The sequence below is a fragment of the Oncorhynchus kisutch genome, linkage group LG2 (genome assembly GCF_002021735.2).
Source record: "Oncorhynchus kisutch isolate 150728-3 linkage group LG2, Okis_V2, whole genome shotgun sequence".
In the NCBI taxonomy this organism is placed as follows: domain Eukaryota; kingdom Metazoa; phylum Chordata; class Actinopteri; order Salmoniformes; family Salmonidae; genus Oncorhynchus; species Oncorhynchus kisutch.
This window is the reverse complement of record NC_034175.2, coordinates 15,809,930-15,833,071: the sequence shown is the minus strand read 5'-3', so window position 1 is coordinate 15,833,071 and position 23,142 is coordinate 15,809,930. Positions and strand designations below refer to the sequence as shown.

Genomic DNA, 23,142 nt, shown 5'->3' with positions numbered 1-23,142 from the left:
CAAAAATTGAGAATGACACAAAAATGTATTTTCACAAAGTCTGTTGCCTCAGTTTATATGATGGCAATTTGCATTTACTCCAGAATGTTATGAAGAGTGATCAGATGAATTGCAATTAATTGCAAAGTCCCTCTTTGCCATGCAAATGAACTGAATCCCCCAAAAACATTTCCACTGCATTTCAGCCCTGCCACAAAACACTCTGTCATGCTGTGATTGAGTTCAAATAACAGACTGGAAGCTTCAAAAGTATGTTGGTGCTTGGAATCATTGTTCTTCTTCTGTCAACCATGGTTACCTGCAAGGAAACACGTGCCGTCATCATTGCATCATTGCAAAAAAGGGCTTCACAGGCAAGGATATTGCTGCCAGTAAGATTGCACCTAAACCAACCATTTATTGGATCATCAAGAACTTCAAGGAGAGCGGTTCAATAGTTGTGAGGAAGACTTCAGGGCGCCCAAGAAAGTTCAGCAAGCGCCAGGACCGTCTCCTAAAGTTGATTCAGCCTCGGGATTGGGGCACCACCAGTACAGAGCTTGCTCAGGAATGGCAGCAGGCAGGTGTGAGTGCATCTGCATGCACAGTGAGGCCAAGACTTTTGGAGGATGGCCTGGTGTCAAGAAGGGCAGCATAGAAACCACTTCTCTCCAGGAAAAACATCAGGGACAGACTGATATTCTGCAAAAGGTACAGGGATTGGACTGCGACTGTACGACTGTACGTTCAAGACATCTGGGAACTCTGAAAAAAACTAGCTCAAAATGTTTGAACAGTCATCCAACTTGGAATTCCAACCTAAAAATCACTGATGAAATGATTCAACCTTGTTTTTCCCCCCAGAGTTCCCAGTTTACCACAAATTGATCGATTTAACAGACACAATCACTGTCACCATGCAATCCTTAGGCTATACATTTCTGTGGAGATGTTTTATGGTTAAAAGCAGGGCTTGAATTGAGGATATAGGCCTAACCCTTGTTATAGAGATGGAAAAAAATATATGCTACCCCTTGTTTGCTTAGCCTTAGAAAAAACAATGGTCCGCATAACCTTAGCCTAAACGGAACCGAAAACACCCCATGCTGTTTTGATCACAGACCATTAAGCCTGAACATTTCAACTGTTTGTCATTGATTTAGCCCAAAATTGCAGACAGATTTGATACACATGAAGACCTATATTTAATCTGGATTTAACAAACAAAAGCTTGACTAGGATCCTGACTTTTCCCCATGTTATATTTGTTCCCAATTAGGCTAAATGTTGTCCTATTAATAAGCTTTTAATGTTTTCCTATTAATTTGCATAGGCTAACCATTGCGATGAATGTTATTTACCAACTTCCGCTTTTTATGAATAAACAGGCATCAGGGTAAAACATTTTTTATATAATTTCAATGCCACCCCCACACACATTGTTACTTGCCTTACAGATCACAAAGTCAGGTAATTTCCACTAAATTCATTCAAATACATTTGATACGTACACTGGCTGGTCTGGCTGACATGTTTTCATTTAAAACCGGCCTTCCCTTATCTACACTGAAATAATATTATTTCAGTAGTCCTCTATTATGATTTAAATATTTTTTAGTACACCCTTGTGGTTGAATATCTATCTATCGTAGGTCCTAGGATACACCAATGCATAATGTTGAACTAACAAATACCATCAACGGATACCTTACAATTTACAATAATGAACACCTTGTGAAATGCTGTGAAAACCAATCTGTCAATATTTAAGGGATTTTTTTGGTACATGTGTGTCAATTGACTTTCACAGATTTTTTTGTACACTCACATGGCAATCATAGACAAATACTGAATTATGGAGTGTGGAATAGAGAGGAGATGCGTGCTCTGTGGATGGGAGGTTCTGCCTGTCACTTGTTCTCAACAGGCAGTCAGTCTTCGAAGGGGGACTCAAAGATAGAGACTGCAAAGTCCAGGCACTGCTGCTCTCTTTGTTCTTGTAGTATTGCATATTATGTGCCCAGTATGATAGTTTTCTTGCTCTTTCTTTCCTCCACATCCTTCTCAGCCCGTGCCTGAAGGTGGTCTTCGAAGGCGTTCTGATCTGGTTCGACAACTTCCACCACATCAGGTGGAGTTTCTGTGATCTCAAAGCACGTTATACAAAAACAGCAATAGGCAAACAACACTAAGTCAGTCAATCACACATTTTTTATACTACATTATATGCAATAATTGGCTATACAACTGCATTGTTTACATTAGTAAACAGCTGCGGCTCCCGTCCGTATATCAGGTGATAGAGTGAGTACTCTGGAGGCCTGGACGCTGCTGTTGTGTGCAAATATAATTACCTTCAGGTGCAAAGAGAATTATCTTCAGGTTGTCTTCCCACCATTCCTGGTACCCTTCAAGTGATTTACCAGTCTTGAGGGTCTGGTTGGTCTGCTCATCCAAACCTGGAGTCACCATACATCTACACATTATATATAACTCACAATACTATCAGTGTCATTTTTGAGAAAATAACTATACATTACTGGAGGCCTATGTGAAACAATGCTACAACCATTACATTATTAACGACTAACATGTAAGCTAACAATGACTGAAACCAACTAGCCTAGAGCTAACTAATGTTAGCATTTAGCCAAGCTAAATTTAGTTAGCATCAAGTTGCGAACTGTTAAATGCTATTTTTGTACAAATATTTACACTAACATATTTTATCGTGACATAACATATTTACATATATAGTTGAAGTCTAAAGTTTACATACACTTAGGTTGCAGTCGTTAAAACTCGTTTTTCAACCACTCCACAAATTTCTTGTTAACAAACTATAGTTTTGGCAAGTCGGTTTTTATATGTACTTTGTGCATGATACAAGTCATTTTTCCAACAATTGTTTCCAGACACTTATAATTCACTGTATCACAATTCCAGTGGGTCAGAAGTTTACATACACTAAGTTGACTGTGCCTTTAAACAGCTTAGAAAATTCCAGAAAATTATGTCATAGCTTTAGAAGCTTCTGATAGGTTAATTGACATCATTTGAGTCATTTGGAGGTGTACCTGTGGATGTATTTCAAGGCCTACCTTCAAACTCAGTGCCTCTTTGCTTGACATCTGTCACGGCCTTAAAAAGAACTGGACCAAGTTGCTGCGTGGCGAGCGTACATTTTCTCTTTTTTCGAAATGACCCCGACAAAACAATAAACAATACAAAACAAACCGTGAAGCTTAAGGCTATGTGCAAACAAACAAAGTTAACTTCCCACAAACACAGGTGGGAAAAAGGGTAAGCGCCGGACTGGCGGCCGTCGTCCCTGGAGGCTCCCGGACTGGCGGCCGTCGTCCCTGGAGGCTCCCGGACTGGCGGCCGTCGTCCCTGGAGGCTCCGGACTGGCGGCCGTCGTCCCTGGAGGCTCCGGACTGGCGGCCGTCGTCCCTGGAGGCTCCGGACTGGCGGCCGTCGTCCCTGGAGGCTCCGGACTGGCGGCCGTCGTCCCTGGAGGCTCCGGACTGGAGGGCGTCATCGCTGGAGGCTCCGGACTGGAGGGCGTCGTCGCTGGAGGCTCCGGACTGGAGGGCGTCGTCGCTGGAGGCTCCGGACTGGAGGGCGACACTGGAGGGACCGGACTGGAGAGCGACACTGGAGGGACCGGACTGGAGAGCGTCTCTGGAGGCTCTGGGCTGGGCGCAGGCACAGGACTCACCAGGCTGGGGAGACACACAGGAGACCTGGCTCTGGGAGCAGGCACAGGACTCACCAGGCTGGGGAGACATACAGGAGGCCTCTTCCTTGGCCGAGGCACCGGATACACTGGGCCGTGAAGGCGCACTGGCGGTCTCGAGCGCAGAGCTGGCACCACCCGTTCTGGCTGGATGCCCGCTTCCACCCAGCAAATGCGGGATGCTGGCACCGAGCACACCGGCCTGTGAATGCTCAGCCTCGACACAGTGCGCATCACCCCATAGCACGGGGCCTGACCAGTCACATGCTCGCCACGGTAAGCACCAGGAGTTGGCTCAACCTGACTCAGCCACGCTCCCCGTGTGCCTCCCCCCAAAAATATTTTGGGGCTGCCTCTCGGGCTTCCTTGCCAGCCATGTTCCCTCATAATGTTGCCGCTCCGCCTTAGCTGCCTCCAGTTCCTCCCGTGGACGGCGATACTCCCCAGCCTGCCTCCAGGGTTCCTTACCATCCAGGATCTCCTCCCATGTCCAGGAGTCCTCTTTACCACGCTGCTTGGTCCTTTGGTGGTGGGAAGTTATGTCACGGCCGTAAAAAGAACTGGACCAAGGTGCAGCGTGGTGAGCGTACATTTTCTCTTTTATTCGAAATGACGCGGACAAAACAATAAACAATACAAAACAAACCGTGAAGCTTAAGGCTATGTGCCATCAAACAAAGTTAACTTCCATTAAAAAAAACAGTTGGGAAAAAGGGTACCTAAGTATGGTTCCCAATCAGAGACAACGATAGACAGCTGTCCCTGATTGAGAACCATTCCCGGCCAAAACATAGAAATAGAAAATCATAGAAACACAAAACATAGAATGCCCACCCCAGCTCACGTCCTGACCAAACCAAAATAGAGACATAAAAAGGATCTCTAAGGTCAGGGCGTGACAACATCATGGGAAAATCAAAAGAAATCAGCCAAAACAATTGTAGACCTCCACAAGTCTGGTTCATTCTTGGGAGCAATTTCCAAACGCCTGAAGGTACCACGTTCATCTGTACAAACAATAGTACGCAAGTATAAACACCATGGGATCATGCAGCCGTCATGCCGCTCAGGAAGGAGATGCGTTCTGTCTCCTAGAGATGAACGTACTTTGGTGCGAAAAGTGCAAATCAATCCCAGAACAGCAGCAAATGACCTTGTGAAGATGCTGGAGGAAACAGGTACAAAAGTATCTATATCTACAGTAAAACTAGCCCTATAGACATAACCTGAAAGGCCGCTCAGCAAGGAAGAAACCACTGCTCCAAAACCACCATAAAAAAGCCAGACTACAGTTTGCAACTGCACATGGGGACAAAGATCATACTTTTTGAAGAAATGTTCTCTGGTCTGATGAAACAAAAATAAAACTTTTTGGCCATAATGACCACCGTTATGTTTGGAGGGAAAATGGGGAGGCAGCCTCCCGGGTGGCGCAGTGGTTAAAAGGGCGCTGTACTGCAGCGCCAGCTGTGCCACCAGAGACTCTGGATTCGTGCCCAGGCTCTGTCGTAACCGGCCGCAAATGGGAGGTCCGTGGGGCGACGCACAATTGGCCTAGCGTCGTCCGGGTTAGGGAGGGTTTGGCCGGTGGGGATATCTCCAGCGACTCCTGTGGCGGGCCGGGCGCAGTGCACACTAACCAAGGTTGCCAGGTGCACGGTGTTTCCTCCGACACATTGGTGCGGCTGGCTTCCGGGTTGGATGCCCGCTGTGTTAAGAAGCAGTGTGGCTTGGTTGGGTTGTGTATCGGAGGACTCATGACTTTCAACCTTCGTCACTCCCGAGCATGTACAGGAGTTGTAGCAATGAGACAAGATAGTAGCTACTAACAATTGGATACCACGAAATTGGGGAGAAAAAGGGTGACATAAAAAAATAAAAAAAGGGGAGGCTTGCAAGCTGAAGAACCCCATCCCAACCATAAAGCACGTGGGTGGCAGCATCATGTTGTGGGGGTGCGTTTGATGCAGGAGGGATTGGTGCACTTCACAAAATAGATGGTAGGAAAATTATGTGGATATATTGAAGAAACATCTTAAGACCAGTCAGTCAGGAAGTTAAGGCTTGGTCGCAAATGGGTCTTCCAAATGGACAATGACCCCAAGCATACTTCCAAAGTTGTGGCAAAATGGCTTAAGGACAACAAAGTCAATCTATTGGAGTGGCCATCACAAAGCCCTGACCTCAATCCCATAGAAAATCGGTTGGCAGAACTGAAAAAGCGTGTGCGAGCAAGGAGGCCTACAAACTGACTCAGTTACACCAGCTCTGCCAGGAGGAATGGGCCAAAATTCACCCAACTTATTGTGGGAAGCTTGTGGCTACCCAAACTGTTTGACCCAAGTTAAACAATTTAAAGGCAATGCTACCAAATACTAATTGAGTGTATGTAAACTTCTGACCCACTGGGAATGTGATGAAAGAAATAAAAGCTGAAATAAATCATTCTCTCTACTATTATTCTGACATTTCACATTCTTAAAATAAAGTGGTGATCCTAACTGACCTAAGACAGGGGATTTTTACTTGGATTAAATGTCAGGTTTTAGACTGGGTTTCTGTACAGCACTTTGAGATATCAGCTAATGTACGAAGGGCTATATAAATAAATTTGATTTGAATTGTGAAAAACTGAGTTTAAATGTATTTGGCTATATTGTATGTAAACTCCCGACTTCAACTGTATCCTATAGCACCATGTGTATATTGTTATTTACAATATAATTCATCCATGAAATAAATAATACTAGCACATCAAATTACTTTATTATTGTACACTAGCCTACTCCCCTATCGACACATTAAATAATATTGCCTATGTGCTTTCGACAATACGTTATCAAGTTGTGTAGTTGATCACTATGTGTTCTCTCCCAGGTGCTTGTAAGGGCACAGCTGACAGACAGGTAGGATTCAAATCAGTCACATACACATATTTAGCAGATGTTATTGCGGGTGTAGCGAAATGCTTGTGTTCCTAGCTCCAACAGTGCAGTAGTATCTAACAATTCACAACAATACACACAATTCCAGTTGAGGTCGTTTATTAATGACGCTGATTCACATAGAGCAGGAACAGTACAGTGTATGGCTTGACAATTGTGTTAACCAAGAGTGTGTATGGTTCTGAAAAGGGGGAAATTAAATACAATAGTAAATGGCAGGTATAAACGTAATACAACCTCCAATTACATAAGCTATAAATAATATGGCTACAATAGGTTATCTGCTGCACAGGGCAATACAACCTAACAACATGGCTGTGACTTCACTAATGAATGATCAGAGGAGTGCAACTACACAGCCCTACCAAGCAGCACCATCATCCTCACAAAACTGGATGAACTTGAATGTATATAGCTACATCCACAAGGCTCATTGCTAACAAAATACCCACATAATATATACAGTATATTAGGTAAGACCCAAGTGCAGAGAGTGTTGAAGTAACAATGTTTATTGCAACAACAGGGGCAGGCAAATGACAGGTCAAGGCAGGCAGGTGTTGATAATCCAGAGTAGTGGCGCCAAGGTACAGGACGGCAGGCAGGCCCAGGGTCAGGTCAGGCAGAGGTTGGTAATCCAGAGTAGGGGCAAAGGCACAGGACGGCAAGCAGGCTCAGAGTCAGGACAGGCAAGGGTCAAAACAGGAGACAGGAGACAAAGGGCAGTGAGACGTGTTTAGATCTAGTCTCATGAAAAGGAGGAAGTTTGTGGGCTATACTCGGCCTTGTCTCAGGATGGTAAATTGGTGGTTGAAGATATCCCTCTAGTGGTGTGGGGTCTGTGCTTTGGCAAAGTGGGTGGGGTTATAATTCTGCCTGTTTGGCCCTGTCCGGGGGTATCAATGGATGGGGCCACAGTGTCTCCTGACCCCTCCTGTCTCAGCCTCCAGTATTTATGCTGCAGAAGTTTATGTGTCGGGGGGCTAGGGTCAGTCTGTTATATCTGGAGTACTTCTCCTGTCTTATCCGGTGTCCTGTGTGAGTTTAAGTATGCTCTCTCTAATTCTCTCTTTCTTTCTCTCTCTCGGAGGACCTGAGCCCTAGGACCATACCTCAGGACTACCTGGCATGATGACTCCTTGCTGTCCCCAGTCCACCTGGCCGTGCTGCTGCTCCAGTTTCAACTGTTCTGCCTGCGGCTATGGAACCCTGACCTGTTCACCGGACGTGCTACCTGTCCCAGACCTGCTGTTTTCAACTCTCTAGAGACAGCAGGAGCGGTAGAGATACTCTTAATGATCGGCTATGAAAACTGACATTTACTCCTGAGGTGCTGACTTGCTGCACCCTCGACAACTACTGGGATTATTATTATTTGACCATGCTGGTCATTTATGAACATTTGAACATCTTGGCCATGTTCTGTTATAATCTCCACCCGGCACAGCCAGAAGAGGACTGGCCACCCCTCATAGCCTGGTTCCTCTCTAGGTTTCTTCCTAGGTTTTGGCCTTTCTAGGGAGTTTTTCCTAACCACCGTGCTTCTACACCTGCATTGCTTGCTGTTTGGGGTTTTAGGCTGGGTTTCTGTAAAGCACTTTGAGATATCAACTGATGTACGAAGGGCTATATAAATACATTTGATTTGAGTTAGCAGGAATTGGATCGTCTCGCTGTGGTTCCCCGACACTCGTAGGTTGATGGGGGTGGTATGTTGGGTGACCTGGCCTATAGAGTGCCTGTCCAGCACTCTAACATCCATGGGAATGGAGAGGGGTTGAGTGGGGATGCCCAGCTCGAACGTCAGGGTAACATCCATAAGACTCATTTCGGCCCGAGTCGATGAGTATCTGGAGAGACTAGGACTGGTCGCCCCACAGCAGGGTGGCATGGAGAGGGGGGCGAGTAGGGGGAGAAGCAACATTATCCTTAAGAACCACCAGAGTACTCATTCCTACCAATGAGCTAGGTCTCTTGAAGGGACAGGTAGACACATAATTACCGGCAGTACCGCAATACAGACAGCTCTGGGTGTTAAGTCTGCATACGCGTTCGGCTGGAAACAGCCTAGCCCTGCCGAGCTGCATCGGCTCGGGAAGGGGTAAATCAGAGGAGGCTCTTGGAGGAACTCGGGTAACCTCGGATCCTCTTGGGGACGAAGACACCGGGGACTTCCGGAGTTCATCAGATGAAAGGTGGGATCCTTGAGTGAGCGATTGTGACCACAATCAGACCTCTTCTCACTCCTACGTTCCCGTAGCTGACCATCAATCCGGATAAATAAAGCGATGAGTGAGTCGAGATCCATCGGTAGTTCCCGGGCTGCGAGCTCGTCCTTTACTTCCTCCGATAGTCCGTGCAGGAACGTGTTGAACAGCGCTTCCGGGTTCCAGACACCCTCCGCTGCTAGCGTGCGGAAATCCACTGCATTGTCTGCCACACTGAGCGCGTTCTGCTGAAGCTGGAGTAACTTCCGGACAGCCTCTCTCCTGGACACCTCCGTCTCAAACTTTTCTCACCTCCGCCACGAATACCTCCAAACTGAGGCAGACGGCGGATTGTTACTCCCACACCGCCGTGGCCCAGGCGAGTGTCCTCCGGGACATCAGCGTAACAATGTACGCTATCTTTGAGCGGCCCGAGGGGAGCGAAGAAGGCTGCAGCTCGAAAACAAGGGGGCACTGGGAGAGAAAAGCCCGGCAGGTTCGTTCTGGAATCTCCATCATAGCGCTCCAGGGGAGGTAAGCGGAGTACCCAGGAAACCGGGGTGACGGCGCTGCAACCAGCCGGGATACTGGGGGGCTGGGAGGTTACTGTCGTGGTAGGCTGCGTAGTAGGCAACCCACGGAATTGCTCCCACAAAGTGTCCAATGCTAGGTTGTGACATTCGGCCACGTCCTGGAACCCTTCCATCAGCCCACGAAGCAACTCCTCGTGTCTACCAATGAGGGCTCCTTGGGAGGAAATGGCATTGCAGACCTGGTCCAAGTCTGCTGGGTCAGTCATGGCGAGTTCGTACTATCAGGTTTCAGGTAATACCCAAGTGCAGACTGTGTTGAAGTAACAATGTTAATTGCAACAATAGGGGCAGGGAAAATGACAGGTCAAGGCTGGCAGGGGTCGATAATCCAGAGTAGTGGGGCCAAGGTACAGGACGGCAGGCAGGCCCAGGTTCAGGTCAGGCAGAGGTTGGTAATCCAGAGTAGGGGCAAAGGCACAGGACGGCAGGCAGGCTCAGCGTCAGAACAGGCAAGGGTCAAAACCAGAGGGATATGAGAAAGAGAGACTGGGGAAAAGCAGGAGCTGAGACAAAATGCTGGTTGACTTGAACAAACAAGATGAACTGGCACAGACAGACAGAAAACACAGGTATAAATGCCCACAGGATAAGTGGGGAAGGGGGGTGGAGACAAGCACAAGGATAGGTGAAACAGATCAGGGTGTGACACAGTATACATCCATACAACCACAGCGCATATTAGACTAGACACTGGTGGACATTATACAATACACTGAAATGCTAAATGTCTGAAATGAGATAACAGAAACAGGGTTAGCAAACTTACAGTTGCTAGCTCGTGGTAAAAATGCTCATTAGCATAACAAAGTTGAGTGTGTCCACAATACATGAATAGTAAGAAATATGAACTCACATTTTTGAAGGACGCACACTGGCCTTGGCTAAAACAAAGAATGCTAACTAAAAGGTAATCACAGAAGATAGCTGGAACTTTGTTTGTGTACGTTTTCTAGTTACTTCCTTCTCCTTAGTTAGAGATCGCCTAGCATACTCTGCTCCACATCACTGGTGGGTGGAACTACAGCTTTCCTATGATGAACTAATATTTACTCTCAATAGTCTTTCGTACAACTCGTTATCAACAAAAAGTAATTATCAATACAGTAGGACTAAATATTTCCTAATGATATCACAACTTAAATATTGCGTATTTACTCCTCAATCAGATCAAGGACATTTTGGTAATTATTTTCATCGTCTCTAAAGAAACTACCTGGGGCAGACACTCTCGAAAAATCGCATCTGCCGCTTGTAAAAAAATGTATGTCTGTGTCGCTGCCGAGCTCTCAAATATCGTGCCTGTCTCTCACTCTATCCAGATATCCAGCAATCCAGATATCCAGATTCCTTGTTACATCCCTAAACTATAACCCTTAAACTAACACGAAACTTAACTATTTTACATTTATACTTGATTGAGGTATGGACATCACAAGGAACAGGAATAGCACGGACCTTCTGGGAATGCCTATGAACTCCTCTATTTGACTGAAAGCCACTGACAAAACTCTTTATGGTTGTCTGATACTGTGACCTGGTAACAACACAGTCTGTGATTGTCTAACAACATTTAAATCGGTATACAGCGAGATAAGATAGCATACCATTCCATGAGGTGTTGAGGGAAAGACAGACCTATAGATTACCATAATATTTTCATTAGCGATAACAGGAAATACACAAACCGTAGGCTACACTATAGCTCAAGGTGGCTACATCGGAATGTCGGCTAGCACGGGAAAAATTGTACATTTCTAACATTTATGGTTGAGATTTAATTAATACGAATATAAACTATGCACCTTATGACTTTCATTAACATGTAGACGTTAGTAGGGTGTTGGTATCAAGTCATGCCAATCAGACGTTCAATGGTAGGCGACATGGTGGTACGGTTGTCTAGGTTCAATTCGGGCACTTATCACCCCCTATAAGACCTTTGCCAACTAATCGACGAGCGAAAACCACACCTCATGACACTCACTCAGCTGTTAGTGCAGTCTGCCCCAAGCAGTTTAACAGGCTGTTAGCAAAGTCAACTACTCTAGGCTTGAGTGTCAGGCTACTCTACTCTAGGCTTGAGTGGTTTTCAGTATTTCCATTACATACAAATGTGATTCAGACCTAATACTTTTATTTTTACATCGCAATTTGATCAGAAAACACACTTGCGTGCAAGCGATCTCCGTAGTACCGCCAGGACTAGCCACTAGAGAGCAGCAACAGACCATAAGATGCAGAGCCATTGATTATACAGAAAACAAACACCTATAGGTGATGGGTCCATACTTATGACCTATGCCTATACTGCTATCTGGCAGTTGCCCTCCAGCGGAAATGGCCGTCAATGACAAGCCCTTTGTAACCCGGAATCAGGTAGAGGATTCAGGACCACACCGCACGATTTGATGGACAGACAACACTATTTAAATTCACAAGAGTACTTGTCCCTGTACCACCTCTGGGTAGCTAAGAAAACCATATGGGTTTGTTGAGCATACAGGGTGGCAGGTAGCCTAGTGGTTAGAGGCGAGCCACAAACTGGAAAAATTTGAAACCTTTATAAATTGTGTCTTTTTGGAGTGGTTGGGTTAAAAGCGGAAGTCAAATTTCAGTTGCATAATTTACCGATAAAATCATGTTAATCTTAAAAATTGCGATGAGTGTTGGCGGAGTGTACCATCGAGTCACTATCAGTCGACACTTGAAAAATGTCCATTCGTTAATGCTTACTTTGTACCTATGTTTGTCCTGTGTATCTGCGTTTTTATTTGGGTGCTGCAATCAGTAGTTTTAGTTAGACACATCATTTGTTCTGGTGCCGCAATCCGTAGTGTTTGTTAAAAATGTAATTCTACATACGGTTGTTAGCTATCGTGAAACGGCGTCCAGAGTTTGGTCCCACAGGCACTGCGTTTTTCTACACAGAGAGGAGATCCACTGGAGTTGGTGGGACGAGAGGGGAGGGAGAATGGGCGGGGTAATCTCACCGGCGCCACTTTAAAAAAAAAAAATCAGCCGCACAGACCTGTCAATCAACAAGCAACCCAGACAGACATCAGCCCCCGGTGGCTGGCTGTTAGCTGTAAGAGAGCAGCGTCATAGTTGGCGGAGAGCCCCACCGTCTGGAATGAAACGGGCGCAGCGATTGGCTCGAAATTTTGCCCGAGACAACTCACGGGTACGATGTTCTCTCTCTCCCCCTTTTGTTATTGCAAGCAAACTAGAGAAGAGTCGAGGGAGCAGCAGGATGAACGAAGGGAGCGAGAGAGGGTGATAGACTGACAACAGTCGAGACAGACAGCTCCACAGAGAGAGGGGTAAAGGGGGAAATACATTTGGAATACTGCTTCAGAGCTCCCTCTACATATTTGTCCAGTTCTCCTGTTGATTTGTAAGTAAACTACATTTTGGTATTGATTATTCCCATAGGGATTTTTTAGCTGACCAAACCAGTCTGAGTCACATGGATTGTTGACAGATTTATAGCCTACAGTTAGTGAGACAGACAGCCAAGACAGACCCCCCCCCCCATCCAACTACTCTCAAGTCAATGTCTATCCTATGTCAAAGTACTGTGTACACTGTAGCCTACAGTGGTGATTATGTGTTTTCCCCCAGTAGGCCTACATGCTTTTGTAAACATGTAAACAAATTACTTTTGACCTCCTAAATGCTCTTAGAATTTCTTGAGTGGAGCATTTATGTTTATTATAGTTTATTACAGTTTTATTATCATTATCAAAGTGGATTGTTATATAGCCTACTTTAGGAAATCACACATTTTCTGCATTATTGGTTTTTTCAGACTAGTTGTGCAAAGAAAAACAAGCTCAACAAGCTGGGGGTGGGGGGGTTTGTAAACAACATATGTCACACTCAGTCACCTACACTTACATCATTTAGCAGACTCTCTTATCCAGAGCGACTTACAAGAGCAGTTAGGGTTAAGTGCCTTGCTGAAGGGCACATCGACAGATGTTTCACCTGGTCGGCTTGGGGATTCAAGCCAGTGACTAGGCTACCTGCCGCCCTACACTTCACATGGATCATAAGAATGTCCATTTTCTTTAGGTTAATGTAATGTATTTTCAAATAAGTAGTAAATACCTATTTAAGGATAAAGTCATTTTGGCCAACTCAATTCTGTGTTTACATGGCCTGCTTTGTATCTTCTGCTCTGTAAAAGCCCCACACATTCTGTGTTGTTAATACTGGTAAAGTTGTTCTTTGATTGTTAAAGGGACCTTGGTTGCTGATAGCCTATGACTTGAATCTTGATCTGAAGTACCATCTCAGGTCCAGACTTCAGTGTTGTGTCAGTGATCAAACAACAATCAAATCAATGAATTGCATTTGGTTGCTTCACCATAGCGGTCTCTCACCTCCTCCTCTCCAACCCCCCTCAACCCAGGGAGATGTCAGTGAACCCCCCCAACAGCAACGATGCCTGCCTGAGCATCGTGCACAGCCTCATGTGCCACCGACAGGGCGGCGAGAACGAGGGCTTTGCCAAGCGTGCCATAGAGAGCCTGGTAAAGAAGCTGAAGGAGAAGAAGGATGAGCTGGACTCGCTCATCACCGCCATCACCACCAACGGAGTTCACCCCAGCAAGTGTGTCACCATCCAGAGGACGCTTGATGGACGCCTGCAGGTAGACTACTGTTATGTTGGGTTGAATGAGGCCTAGGCCGGTATGATATCACTGATTGTAGAGGGACTGTTTATGAAATCAGTGGATCTCATTAATTAATTATTCACTGATGAATTGTTATTGGTGGTATGGCACAAAGACTCTGTCAACTCAGTGACCAATAGCTGGTCGCTTTTGATGTCTGACTAATACACCTTTCAGGTACTGCCAGCAACAAAGCCTATACTTTTATTTCAGCCAGTCATGATTGTGGTAATACACTACATGACCAAAAGTAGGTGGACATCTGCTTGTCGAACATCTCATTCCAAAATCATGGACATTAAAATGGAGTTGGTTCCCCCTTCGCTGCTATAACAGCCTCCACTCTTCTGGGAAGGCTTTCCCACTGGAACATTGCTATGGGGACTTGCTTCCATTCAGCCTCGAGCATTAGTGAGGTCAGGCACTGATGTTGGGCGATTAGGCCTGGCTCGCAGGCAGCTCATATAGTTTAGGATGTCCACCCACTCTTTGGTGATGAAATTCACTTCCTTATGTTATAAAATACATTTTACCAAGACAAATATGATTATTCATGTTTTGAATCATTCAGTGGGGTCTTTCTCTAACATTTCATGAACAGTAACCTAATACATCCGATAATAAGCACTGAGCTTTGTTGACATAGCGGTGCATGTTTCTCGTAACAACTTTTGAGGATTTTACATTTTGAGGTCGTTGTCTTCAAAGTTATTTCTACTGGTCGCAAAAAGCAAAGTTATCATGACACAAGAATAATTACATGTAAAAGGCTTTGAAAATAAAAAGCTTGTTATACGCTCAGTGCTCCGTTGACATTTCACAGAGACACGCTTGTTTGGGCAAAAATCCGGTGTTTCTATGTCAAACAGTTTTGTCATATTTCAGTCTTCTGTGATGTATATAAAGTGTAATATTGTGATGCAAAATCAAACCTGAATACATTTCAATTCTATATCTGACATGGCACAGGTGTCTTCCTTTTTTTTAAGCCCATACCATGTGTGTGCAACCTGGTGTCAGAGCATTTCATATTATTCTGTACGTAAATCCGAGACACTTAATTTAGTATGCTATGTTACGTTTCGTATGGTATATATTCATTTGTGGATGTCTATCACCCATTCCGTATGATATTTTGTGAATTACAATTCGTATTATATTTTATGAATTTGCAAAACGTATAATATGTTGTGAATTTTCTAAACTTATGATATGTTACGAATTCTAGCTACGTGGCTGTTAGGGTTAAGTTTAGGGGAAGAGTTAGCGGAAAGGGTTAAGGTTAGGGGAAGGGTTAGCTAATGTGCTAAGTAGTTAAAAAGTAGTAAGTAGTTGAAAAGTTACTAATTAGCTACGTTGTCCGTGAGGGGCGGCAGCGTAGCCTAGTGGTTAGAGTGTTGGACTAGTAACCGGAAGGTTGCGAGTTCAAACCCCCGAGCTGACAAGGTACAAATCTGTCGTTCTGCCCCTGAACAGGCAGTTAACCCACTGTTCCTAGGCCGTGAAAATAAGAATGTGTTCTTAACTGACTTGCCTGGTTAAATAAAGGTAAAATTTAAAAAATGAGATTCGAACTCAACAAGTGAATCATTCAACTCGTGGGTTACTTACACACTTCAGGGAGGAGGAACAGGAGAAAAAGGTCAAGGGGTTTAGGTCTCCCTATAGGCTAACTTCTAGAGAATGAACATACTATTGAATATGTAGAAGTGTAACCCAAAAATTGCTTACAGAGAGAGCAAGGGAATTAGAGAGAAGGAGACAGAGGGAGTTCCCCTCCCCCAGCTCTTGTGAGGGGGAGAGAGGGAGGGAGGGAGTACTGGAGGGGTAGCGCGGGTTGTTTTGTCTGAGACACAGGAAAGGGGCAGGGTTAAGTTAAGCCTGTCTGTCTCTGGTGTGTGTGTGCGTACGTGCGTGTGTGTGTGTGTTTGTGCCTGGAGTTTTTCAGTGTTAAAGTTTGTGGAAGTATATTTGTAATCTCAGACATACCACAGTATTTTCTGTGTGTGTGTGAGATTGTGATTATGAGAGAGAGATAGAGAGAGAAAAGTGTTTATTATTGAATGCAGGTTTTGACTTAGATCAACAGTTTCTACATTTGAGATTGCCTGTGGATATACGGATGTTAGTGACACATATTAATGTGATATGTGAGAACTAGATATGACAATGTACTGTATTATTCTCTGTTCAGGACTGTAGGCTGTGTGTGTGTTTGTCAGTCTGCTGGCTGGAATTGGGCTGGCACTCTGCCAGCTCTGACTCTTTGTCTGAGGAAGGTCACTTTGGTTTTCAAGAAGAAAGAATAATAAAAAAGAAAAGGTAAAAGTTTACGGAGTCCATTTTGGCTTTCTCTTTATGTTAGTGGAGAAAGGGTATGTTTATCCCAAAATACTGATCTCTCTCTCTCTCTCTCTCTCTCTCTGTCTGTCACACACGCACACACACACACACACACACACACACAGACACACAGACACACAGCAAAAGTGAGACAATGTCATTCCTCTCCAGCTCAGCTTGTTGAGTTAACCCTATACCAGCTCCCTCTTTTGTCACACTCACACTGTTCCTCAATAACAAATACTCAGATGGTCACTATTTGTGCTATTCATCTTAGTCTGAGATGTTTTAATGTCTCCAAGGCTATTCCTCCCCACCCAGAGTGTGTGCCTGGAGAGAGTGTATGTGTGTATGTGAGTGTGTTTAACATCGATGTAAATTTCCATTCATGACCTGTTTCCTCGACCACTCCCTGTCTACCAGCTCCCTTTTGCTCTCCTCATTCTCATTCTCCCTCTCCCATCTTTTCTCTCCGTTTCTTTCCCTTGTTCCCCTCCACTTAGATTCCCCACAGTTACACTCCCTCCATGCTCAAATTCCAACCCCGTCAAAGCCTCCATACTGTCCCCCATTCCCTTTCTGAGACCCACCATCCTATTGTAAATAATCACCCTAAATTTCCTGGATGGATGTTGGAAAGGAATTCCTCCAGGCGCTCATTCTCCATTCTCTCTCCTCTCTCGATCCAGGTAGCTGGGAGGAAAGGGTTCCCCCATGTGATCTACGCTAGGCTCTGGCGCTGGCCAGACCTCCACAAGAATGAACTGAAGCACGTCAAGTTCTGCCAGTTCGCCTTTGACCTCAAGTATGACAACGTGTGTGTCAACCCCTACCACTACGAGAGAGTGGTATCGCCAGGCATTGGTGCGTCTGTTCACAATTTCACTTCCTCTAATGAAATAGAAGCACAAATGGGGAAGGGGAATATGAAGTTGTTAACAGGCTCTTTGGGTCACAGGATTTTTCAGAACTACTATGCTGTTTCTAACTTTGTTTCCCTTTCTGTCCCTCTCCTCAAGTTGGTCTCAGCATTCAAAATGCAGGTGAGGAGGAAAACACTATTTTCAGCATCATCAAACATCATCAAAATGGTAATAAGCAATAGCAACTCATTCTAACCAATCTGTTTTTATCGCATTTCCCAAAGTGCACAGGCAATACTACTGTTTTTATACAGATATACTGTAGATGTGCTCTTGGCAATCTGATGAAAAATATGGAATGCAGAGCTTCTAAACCAGCCAGATTCATACCTGTCTGAGCTAGTCTACACAACAAGTAGGACACCTCAATCAAATTGCAACAAGGTGTCACAGGCTGCATGACAGGGCAAAAATCACTCCCAGATAGAGGCAACAATAAATACCATCCATCAATTTGATCTAAATTACAGTAAATTCCGGAATTTATTCTAAATGTATCCATTCATGAATCGAAAAATATAATAATTGTCAGGTATGAAGGTAAGACACAGATGCAGACAATGTCGAATTAACAATGGTTTAATAATTCAACAGGGGCAGGCAATAGACAGGTCAAGGCAGGCAGGGGTCAGTAAACCAGAGGTGAGGCAACGGTACCGGACGGCAGTTAGGGTCAGGGCAGGCTCAGGGTCAGGGTAGGCAGAGGTCAATAAACCAGAGGTGGGGCAAAGGTACAGGTCCACAGGCAGGCAGGCAGGCTCAGGGTCAGGGGCAGGCAGAGTGGTCAGGCAGGCAGGAGAGAAAAAGAGAAAGAGAAACTGGGAAAAGCAGGAGCAGAGCCAAAAACGCTGGTTGACTTGTCAAACAAGATGAACTGGCAACAGACAAACGGAGAACACAGGTATAAATACACAGGGGATAATGGGGAAGATAGGCGACACCTGGAAGGGGGTGGAGACAATCAGAAAGACAGGTGAAACAGATCAGGGTGTGACAATAATAACATGACATGACTCATGCCTGATTTCTGCCTGTCTGTCTATCTCTCTCTCTCTCTCTCTCTCTCTCTCTCTCTCTCGCTCTCTCTTGCTTTCTGTTTCTCTCTCTGTTTTTCTCCCTCTCCATCCCTCCCTCTCTCTCTCTCCCTCCCACTCTGTCTCTCTCTTTCTCCCCCTCCCTTCATTACAAGGTCCTCCAGGTCGGCTGATCAAAGAGGAGTACATCCATGACTGTTATGAGATGGACCTCCCCTCCAGGATGCCCCCCCAGCCCGAGCACTACAACCAGCCCCTCCCCCCTCTGCAAATGCCCCCAGAGCCACCCCGCGCCCCATCCTCCGTCAACCTCTACCCCAGCATGCCCCTCTCTCCGCCAGGTGAGATAAACTGAACCTGGTAATAAGAAGTACTTCCGTACAAGCAATGCAGCTGAGAAGAACTAGACTCTTTTGCTTTCATGTCTAACTCTATCCCTTACAATTTCCACCCTTTATTCCCCTTCCCCCATCTCCCTCCTCCAGTGAGCAGCTCCATGATGGGGCCCATGTCTGGGGGCCATGGCGAGGGCCTGCTCCAGATCGCCTCTCCCCAAATCCAGGGCATTCCCCAGACGCCACCCCCAACCACCCCCACACACGGACCACCCCCCCAGCCCCCTACCCCTCACAGCCAGAGTGACTACAGCAGCAGCTCCAAACACACACAGACACAGAGCTCCTATCACAGTGAGTTACTAACAAACCAGGTTGGCAGTGTCACAGAGATGGTGTCAATTCCATTGTGTCAGTTTCAACTTTTTTTGTTCTCTTCCTTCACAATCTTCCAGCAACCTGGACAGGCACCAGCACGGCCTCCTATACCCCTGTAGGACCCCAGCAAAATGGGCGTGGCCACCAGCAACCACCACTGCACCACCCCAACCACTTCTGTATGTCAATCACCTGTCAATCAATCTTTCTGTCAGAAATGCAGGACTGTTACTTAATGTATATGGTAGCGTTGTCCTATTTGCTAATTCATTTCTCTTAAAAGGGTCTCAGCAACATCACAGCGCACCCGCCTTTCCTCAGCCAGTCTCCAACCATCCAGGTACACACCCAACGTTTACCCACTCACCCACACTTACCCACACACATGGTGTTGGGCAATTCACCCCATCCACCACCAATGGACAGTACCCACATGAGGGACACATGGCAGCCATTTTGCAATGTTTCATATTATATTTCATGCTGTGTGTGTTGCCAGGTCCAGAGTTCTGGTGCTCCATCTCCTACTTTGAGATGGACATCCAGGTTGGGGAGATGTTCAAGGTCCTGGCTAACTGCCCCGTGGTGACAGTGGACGGATACGTGGACCCCTCGGGGGGCGACCGCTTCTGTCTGGGCCAGCTCAGCAACGTGCACCGCACCGACGCCAGCGAAAGAGCCAGGTCTATCAGCGTGCCCCTAATATACCCACCTTGCCTAACCACTAGCTATTGGAGAACTTTGTTGGGGTGCAGAATACACAGGGCAAACATGTATTTATCGCCTGTATAGAAATAAATACAATCCCCAGTGTCTGTGATTTTCTCTTCACTAGTGTGAACTCCTATCTCCATTTCACAGGTTGCACATTGGGAAGGGGGTGCAGTTGGAGTGTCGTGGTGAGGGGGATGTGTGGATGCGTTGCCTTAGTGACCATGCAGTGTTCGTACAGAGCTACTACCTGGACCGGGAGGCAGGGCGAGCCCCGGGAGACGCAGTTCACAAGATCTACCCTGGGGCCTACATGAAGGTGTTTGACCTGCGTCAGTGCCACAGGCAGATGCAGCAGCAGGCAGCCACGGCCCAGGCTGCAGCAGCAGCACAGGCTGCAGCGGTGGCAGGCAACATCCCAGGGCCTGGCAGTGTGGGGGGAATCGCCCCGGCAGTCAGTGAGTGCTTCTGTCCTTCTCACTCTCTTTCTTTCTCTCTTGCACTCTCTTTCTTTTTTTCCCCTCGCTCTCTTAATCACTCAGTAAATCTCTCTTCTCCCAGGTCTGTCGGCGGCAGCCGGGATAGGTGTGGACGACCTGCGGCGGCTGTGTATCCTGAGGCTCAGCTTTGTGAAGGGCTGGGGGCCCGACTACCCTCGGCAGAGCATCAAGCACACCCCCTGCTGGGTGGAGGTCCACCTGCACCGTGCCCTGCAGCTGCTGGATGAGGTGCTGCACACTATGCCTCTGGCTGACCTAGGAGGACATGGACATGTCAACTAAGCAGTGTGTGTATGTGAGAGAGAGGTGGCGGTGTCTCAGTTGCTTGGTTTGGATGATAACCTTCATGAACACTACAGTACGTTTTGGATTGGATACCTTTTTCCTCAGCACCTGAAACAAAGACTGTAGACTCTGATAGAAACTTGTATCGAACTTCTATCGAAAAGGTATTTTAATGCTTTTATATATTTTCCTGTTTGAATCGCCTGATTTTCCTGAAGCAGTTTAGACTGCAAAATGTACTTGCTCATCAGCCAATCTTTTCACAGAGACTGGAACTTGCACTAAAGGCATCAATGCTTTTTAGTAGTGGAAACTAGCCTCGCACCGCCAATGACCTGGTAACCTGCCTGGATAAAACACTTTGGGAATTGTTCAGAAAGTCAGAATGATAGCACATGTGCTGCAGTGGATTCTCACTTAAGCAGTGTTGGAATGATGCCTTGATTACAGGGCAGCAGACTCAGACAGGTATATTGCATCTGGAGAATGCTGCTGTCCTTTAACTGCCTTCAGTAGGGTCTGTTTGTTCTTCAGGGAGAAATTGAAACAATAGTCACCACAATCTCCATCAACCTTTTCTCTTATCAGTATTTTTCATTAACCTGCATCATTTGACTCAGTTATATTTATACTGAACAAAAATAAAACTCAACATGTAAAGTGTTGGTCCCGTGTTTCATGAAATCCCAGAAATTTTCCATACTCACAAAAAGCTTATTTTTCTAAAATTTTGTGCACAAATTTGTTTACATTAATGTTGGTGGGCATTTGCAAAGATAATCCATCCACCTAAGAAGTGTGGCATATCAAGAAGCTGATTGGACAGCATGATCATTACACAGGTGCACCTTGTGCTGAGGACAATGAAAGGACACTCTAAAATGTGCAGTTGTCACACAACACAATGCCACAGATGTCTCAAGTTTCGAGGGAGTGTGCAATTGTCATGATAACTGCAGGAATGTCCACCAGAGCTGTTGCCAGAGAATTCAATTCTCTGCCATAAGCAACCTCCAATGTTGTTTTTGAGAATTTGGCAGTACGTCCAACCAGCCTCACAAGCACAGTTCGCATGTAACCACGCCAGCACAGGACGTCCACATCCGGCTTCTTCACCTGCAGGATATTCTGGGAGTGGGGTATTTCTGTCTGTAATAAAGTCCTTTTTTTGTGGAAAAAAAACAATTCTGATTGTCTGGGTCTGGCTTCCCATTGGTTGAGCCTGGCTCCGAAGTGGGTGGGCCTATGTGCTCCCATGGCTGCTCCCCTGCCCAGTAGATTAGATCCATAGATTAGGGCCTAATGAATTTATTTCAATTGACTGATTTCCTTATATGAACTGTGGCTCAGAAAAATATTTGAAATTGTTGCATGTTGCCTTTATATTTGTGTTCAGTATAGCTACCAAAAACAAGAAATGGAATATCAAGAATCTCATTGATTATATTTATTGATGGAAGGTTTTACACAGTATTTGTAACGTTTTATTCAGTCAGACCAAAGTTGTCAGAAAGTGAAAGATTTTTCACCACTATTTTATGGCCATAAAACCTTTGCTGAATGTGCCTATCTTCATTTTGTGTCCTGCCTTTGTTCAACCAAAGCATGGATTTGTGTTGATGTATGCCAAGATATGCCTTTAACTAAAGTACTTCTAGGCCTAATTAAAGAATTGGTGCCTTAATTTTGAAGTACTGACAAAGATTACAAACCCCACAGAAAAAAACGGCCTTCATTTGTTGGTTTTCTCAGTACATTCCTGCTGCAATGCGCCTCTTGTCAGCCAAAGTGATGTATCTACTGCAACTTACGATTGTGTTTTAGTAAAGTGAGAAAACAAATAGCCTCATGCTGTACATGTTGTGTAGTATGACTTCATTGGCTGTATTACATTTGTCCAGTAGGACACCTAGTGAACTTTATGGGTACTACGTGTATTTGCAGTCCATCCATGTTGATGTAGGGCCTGTGACTGGTTTACTTCACCAAATGATATGTTCAGAATATAGCGGTTTATAAAACAAATGTATTGTTTTATATGTTTATTTATGTCTAATTTGGGACACTTATAAAACACACATGAGGGTCTCTGCTTCTCTTCAAGCTCCTAATGGTAATCATGTGAGGGTTAAAGATGAGAACATATCTATAATATTAAATTATTTGTCATGTATTCTACTTGTAAATCATAATATTAGTAGCAGTCATTGTTTTTTACAGTGTACTTTCAGCTGTCTGTAGTCAGCTTGTTTCGGTATCTAGTAGATATCATTATGATTTATTATTGAGTTAGAATTGACCAAAATATACTATTTTTTCATTAGTCTTGAACATAGCTTTATAATGGTTGTTTTAGTGGGAGGAGTATGTAAAATGATGTGCTTTGCAAATGCTGTATGTATGTTATAATTATTCCAAAGTTTGCCAAGAATTAAACCGTTTTTATCAAATCTGTATGGTCCTTAGACCTATTGTGTAATGTTGCCAAGCA

General features: G+C 45.2%; 1 protein-coding gene and 1 long non-coding RNA gene across 6 annotated transcripts; one reads left to right on the top strand and one right to left on the bottom strand.

The window, feature by feature from the left end:
• Positions 1-1,370: 1,370 nt before the first annotated feature.
• LOC116353400 (uncharacterized) lies at positions 1,371-12,429 on the bottom strand. The gene is made up of 2 exons (XR_004202847.1): positions 12,326-12,429; positions 1,371-2,438 (listed from the first exon to the last, which is right to left on the bottom strand). It is a non-coding gene; the product is annotated as an uncharacterized LOC116353400 (long non-coding RNA).
• On the top strand, positions 11,648-23,101 carry LOC109907933 (mothers against decapentaplegic homolog 4-like). Of its 5 annotated transcripts, none has more exons than XM_031788595.1 (11): positions 11,648-11,839; positions 13,878-14,118; positions 17,175-17,349; positions 17,505-17,576; positions 18,598-18,783; positions 18,928-19,131; positions 19,233-19,334; positions 19,439-19,495; positions 19,655-19,838; positions 20,017-20,324; positions 20,428-23,101. In XM_031788595.1, the coding sequence occupies exons 2-11, from the start codon at positions 13,882-13,884 to the stop codon at positions 20,646-20,648; spliced, it is 1,746 nt and encodes a 581-aa protein (XP_031644455.1). In that variant the 5' UTR covers positions 11,648-11,839; positions 13,878-13,881; the 3' UTR covers positions 20,649-23,101. The 5 variants fall into 5 exon arrangements, with proteins under 5 accessions (XP_031644455.1, XP_031644463.1, XP_031644461.1 ...); XM_031788603.1 differs by lacking the exon at positions 11,648-11,839 and adding an exon at positions 12,418-12,857 and having other exon boundaries at positions 17,505-17,528; positions 18,607-18,783; XM_031788601.1 differs by lacking the exon at positions 11,648-11,839 and adding an exon at positions 12,418-12,857 and having other exon boundaries at positions 17,505-17,528.
• The last annotated feature ends 41 nt before the right edge of the window (positions 23,102-23,142 follow it).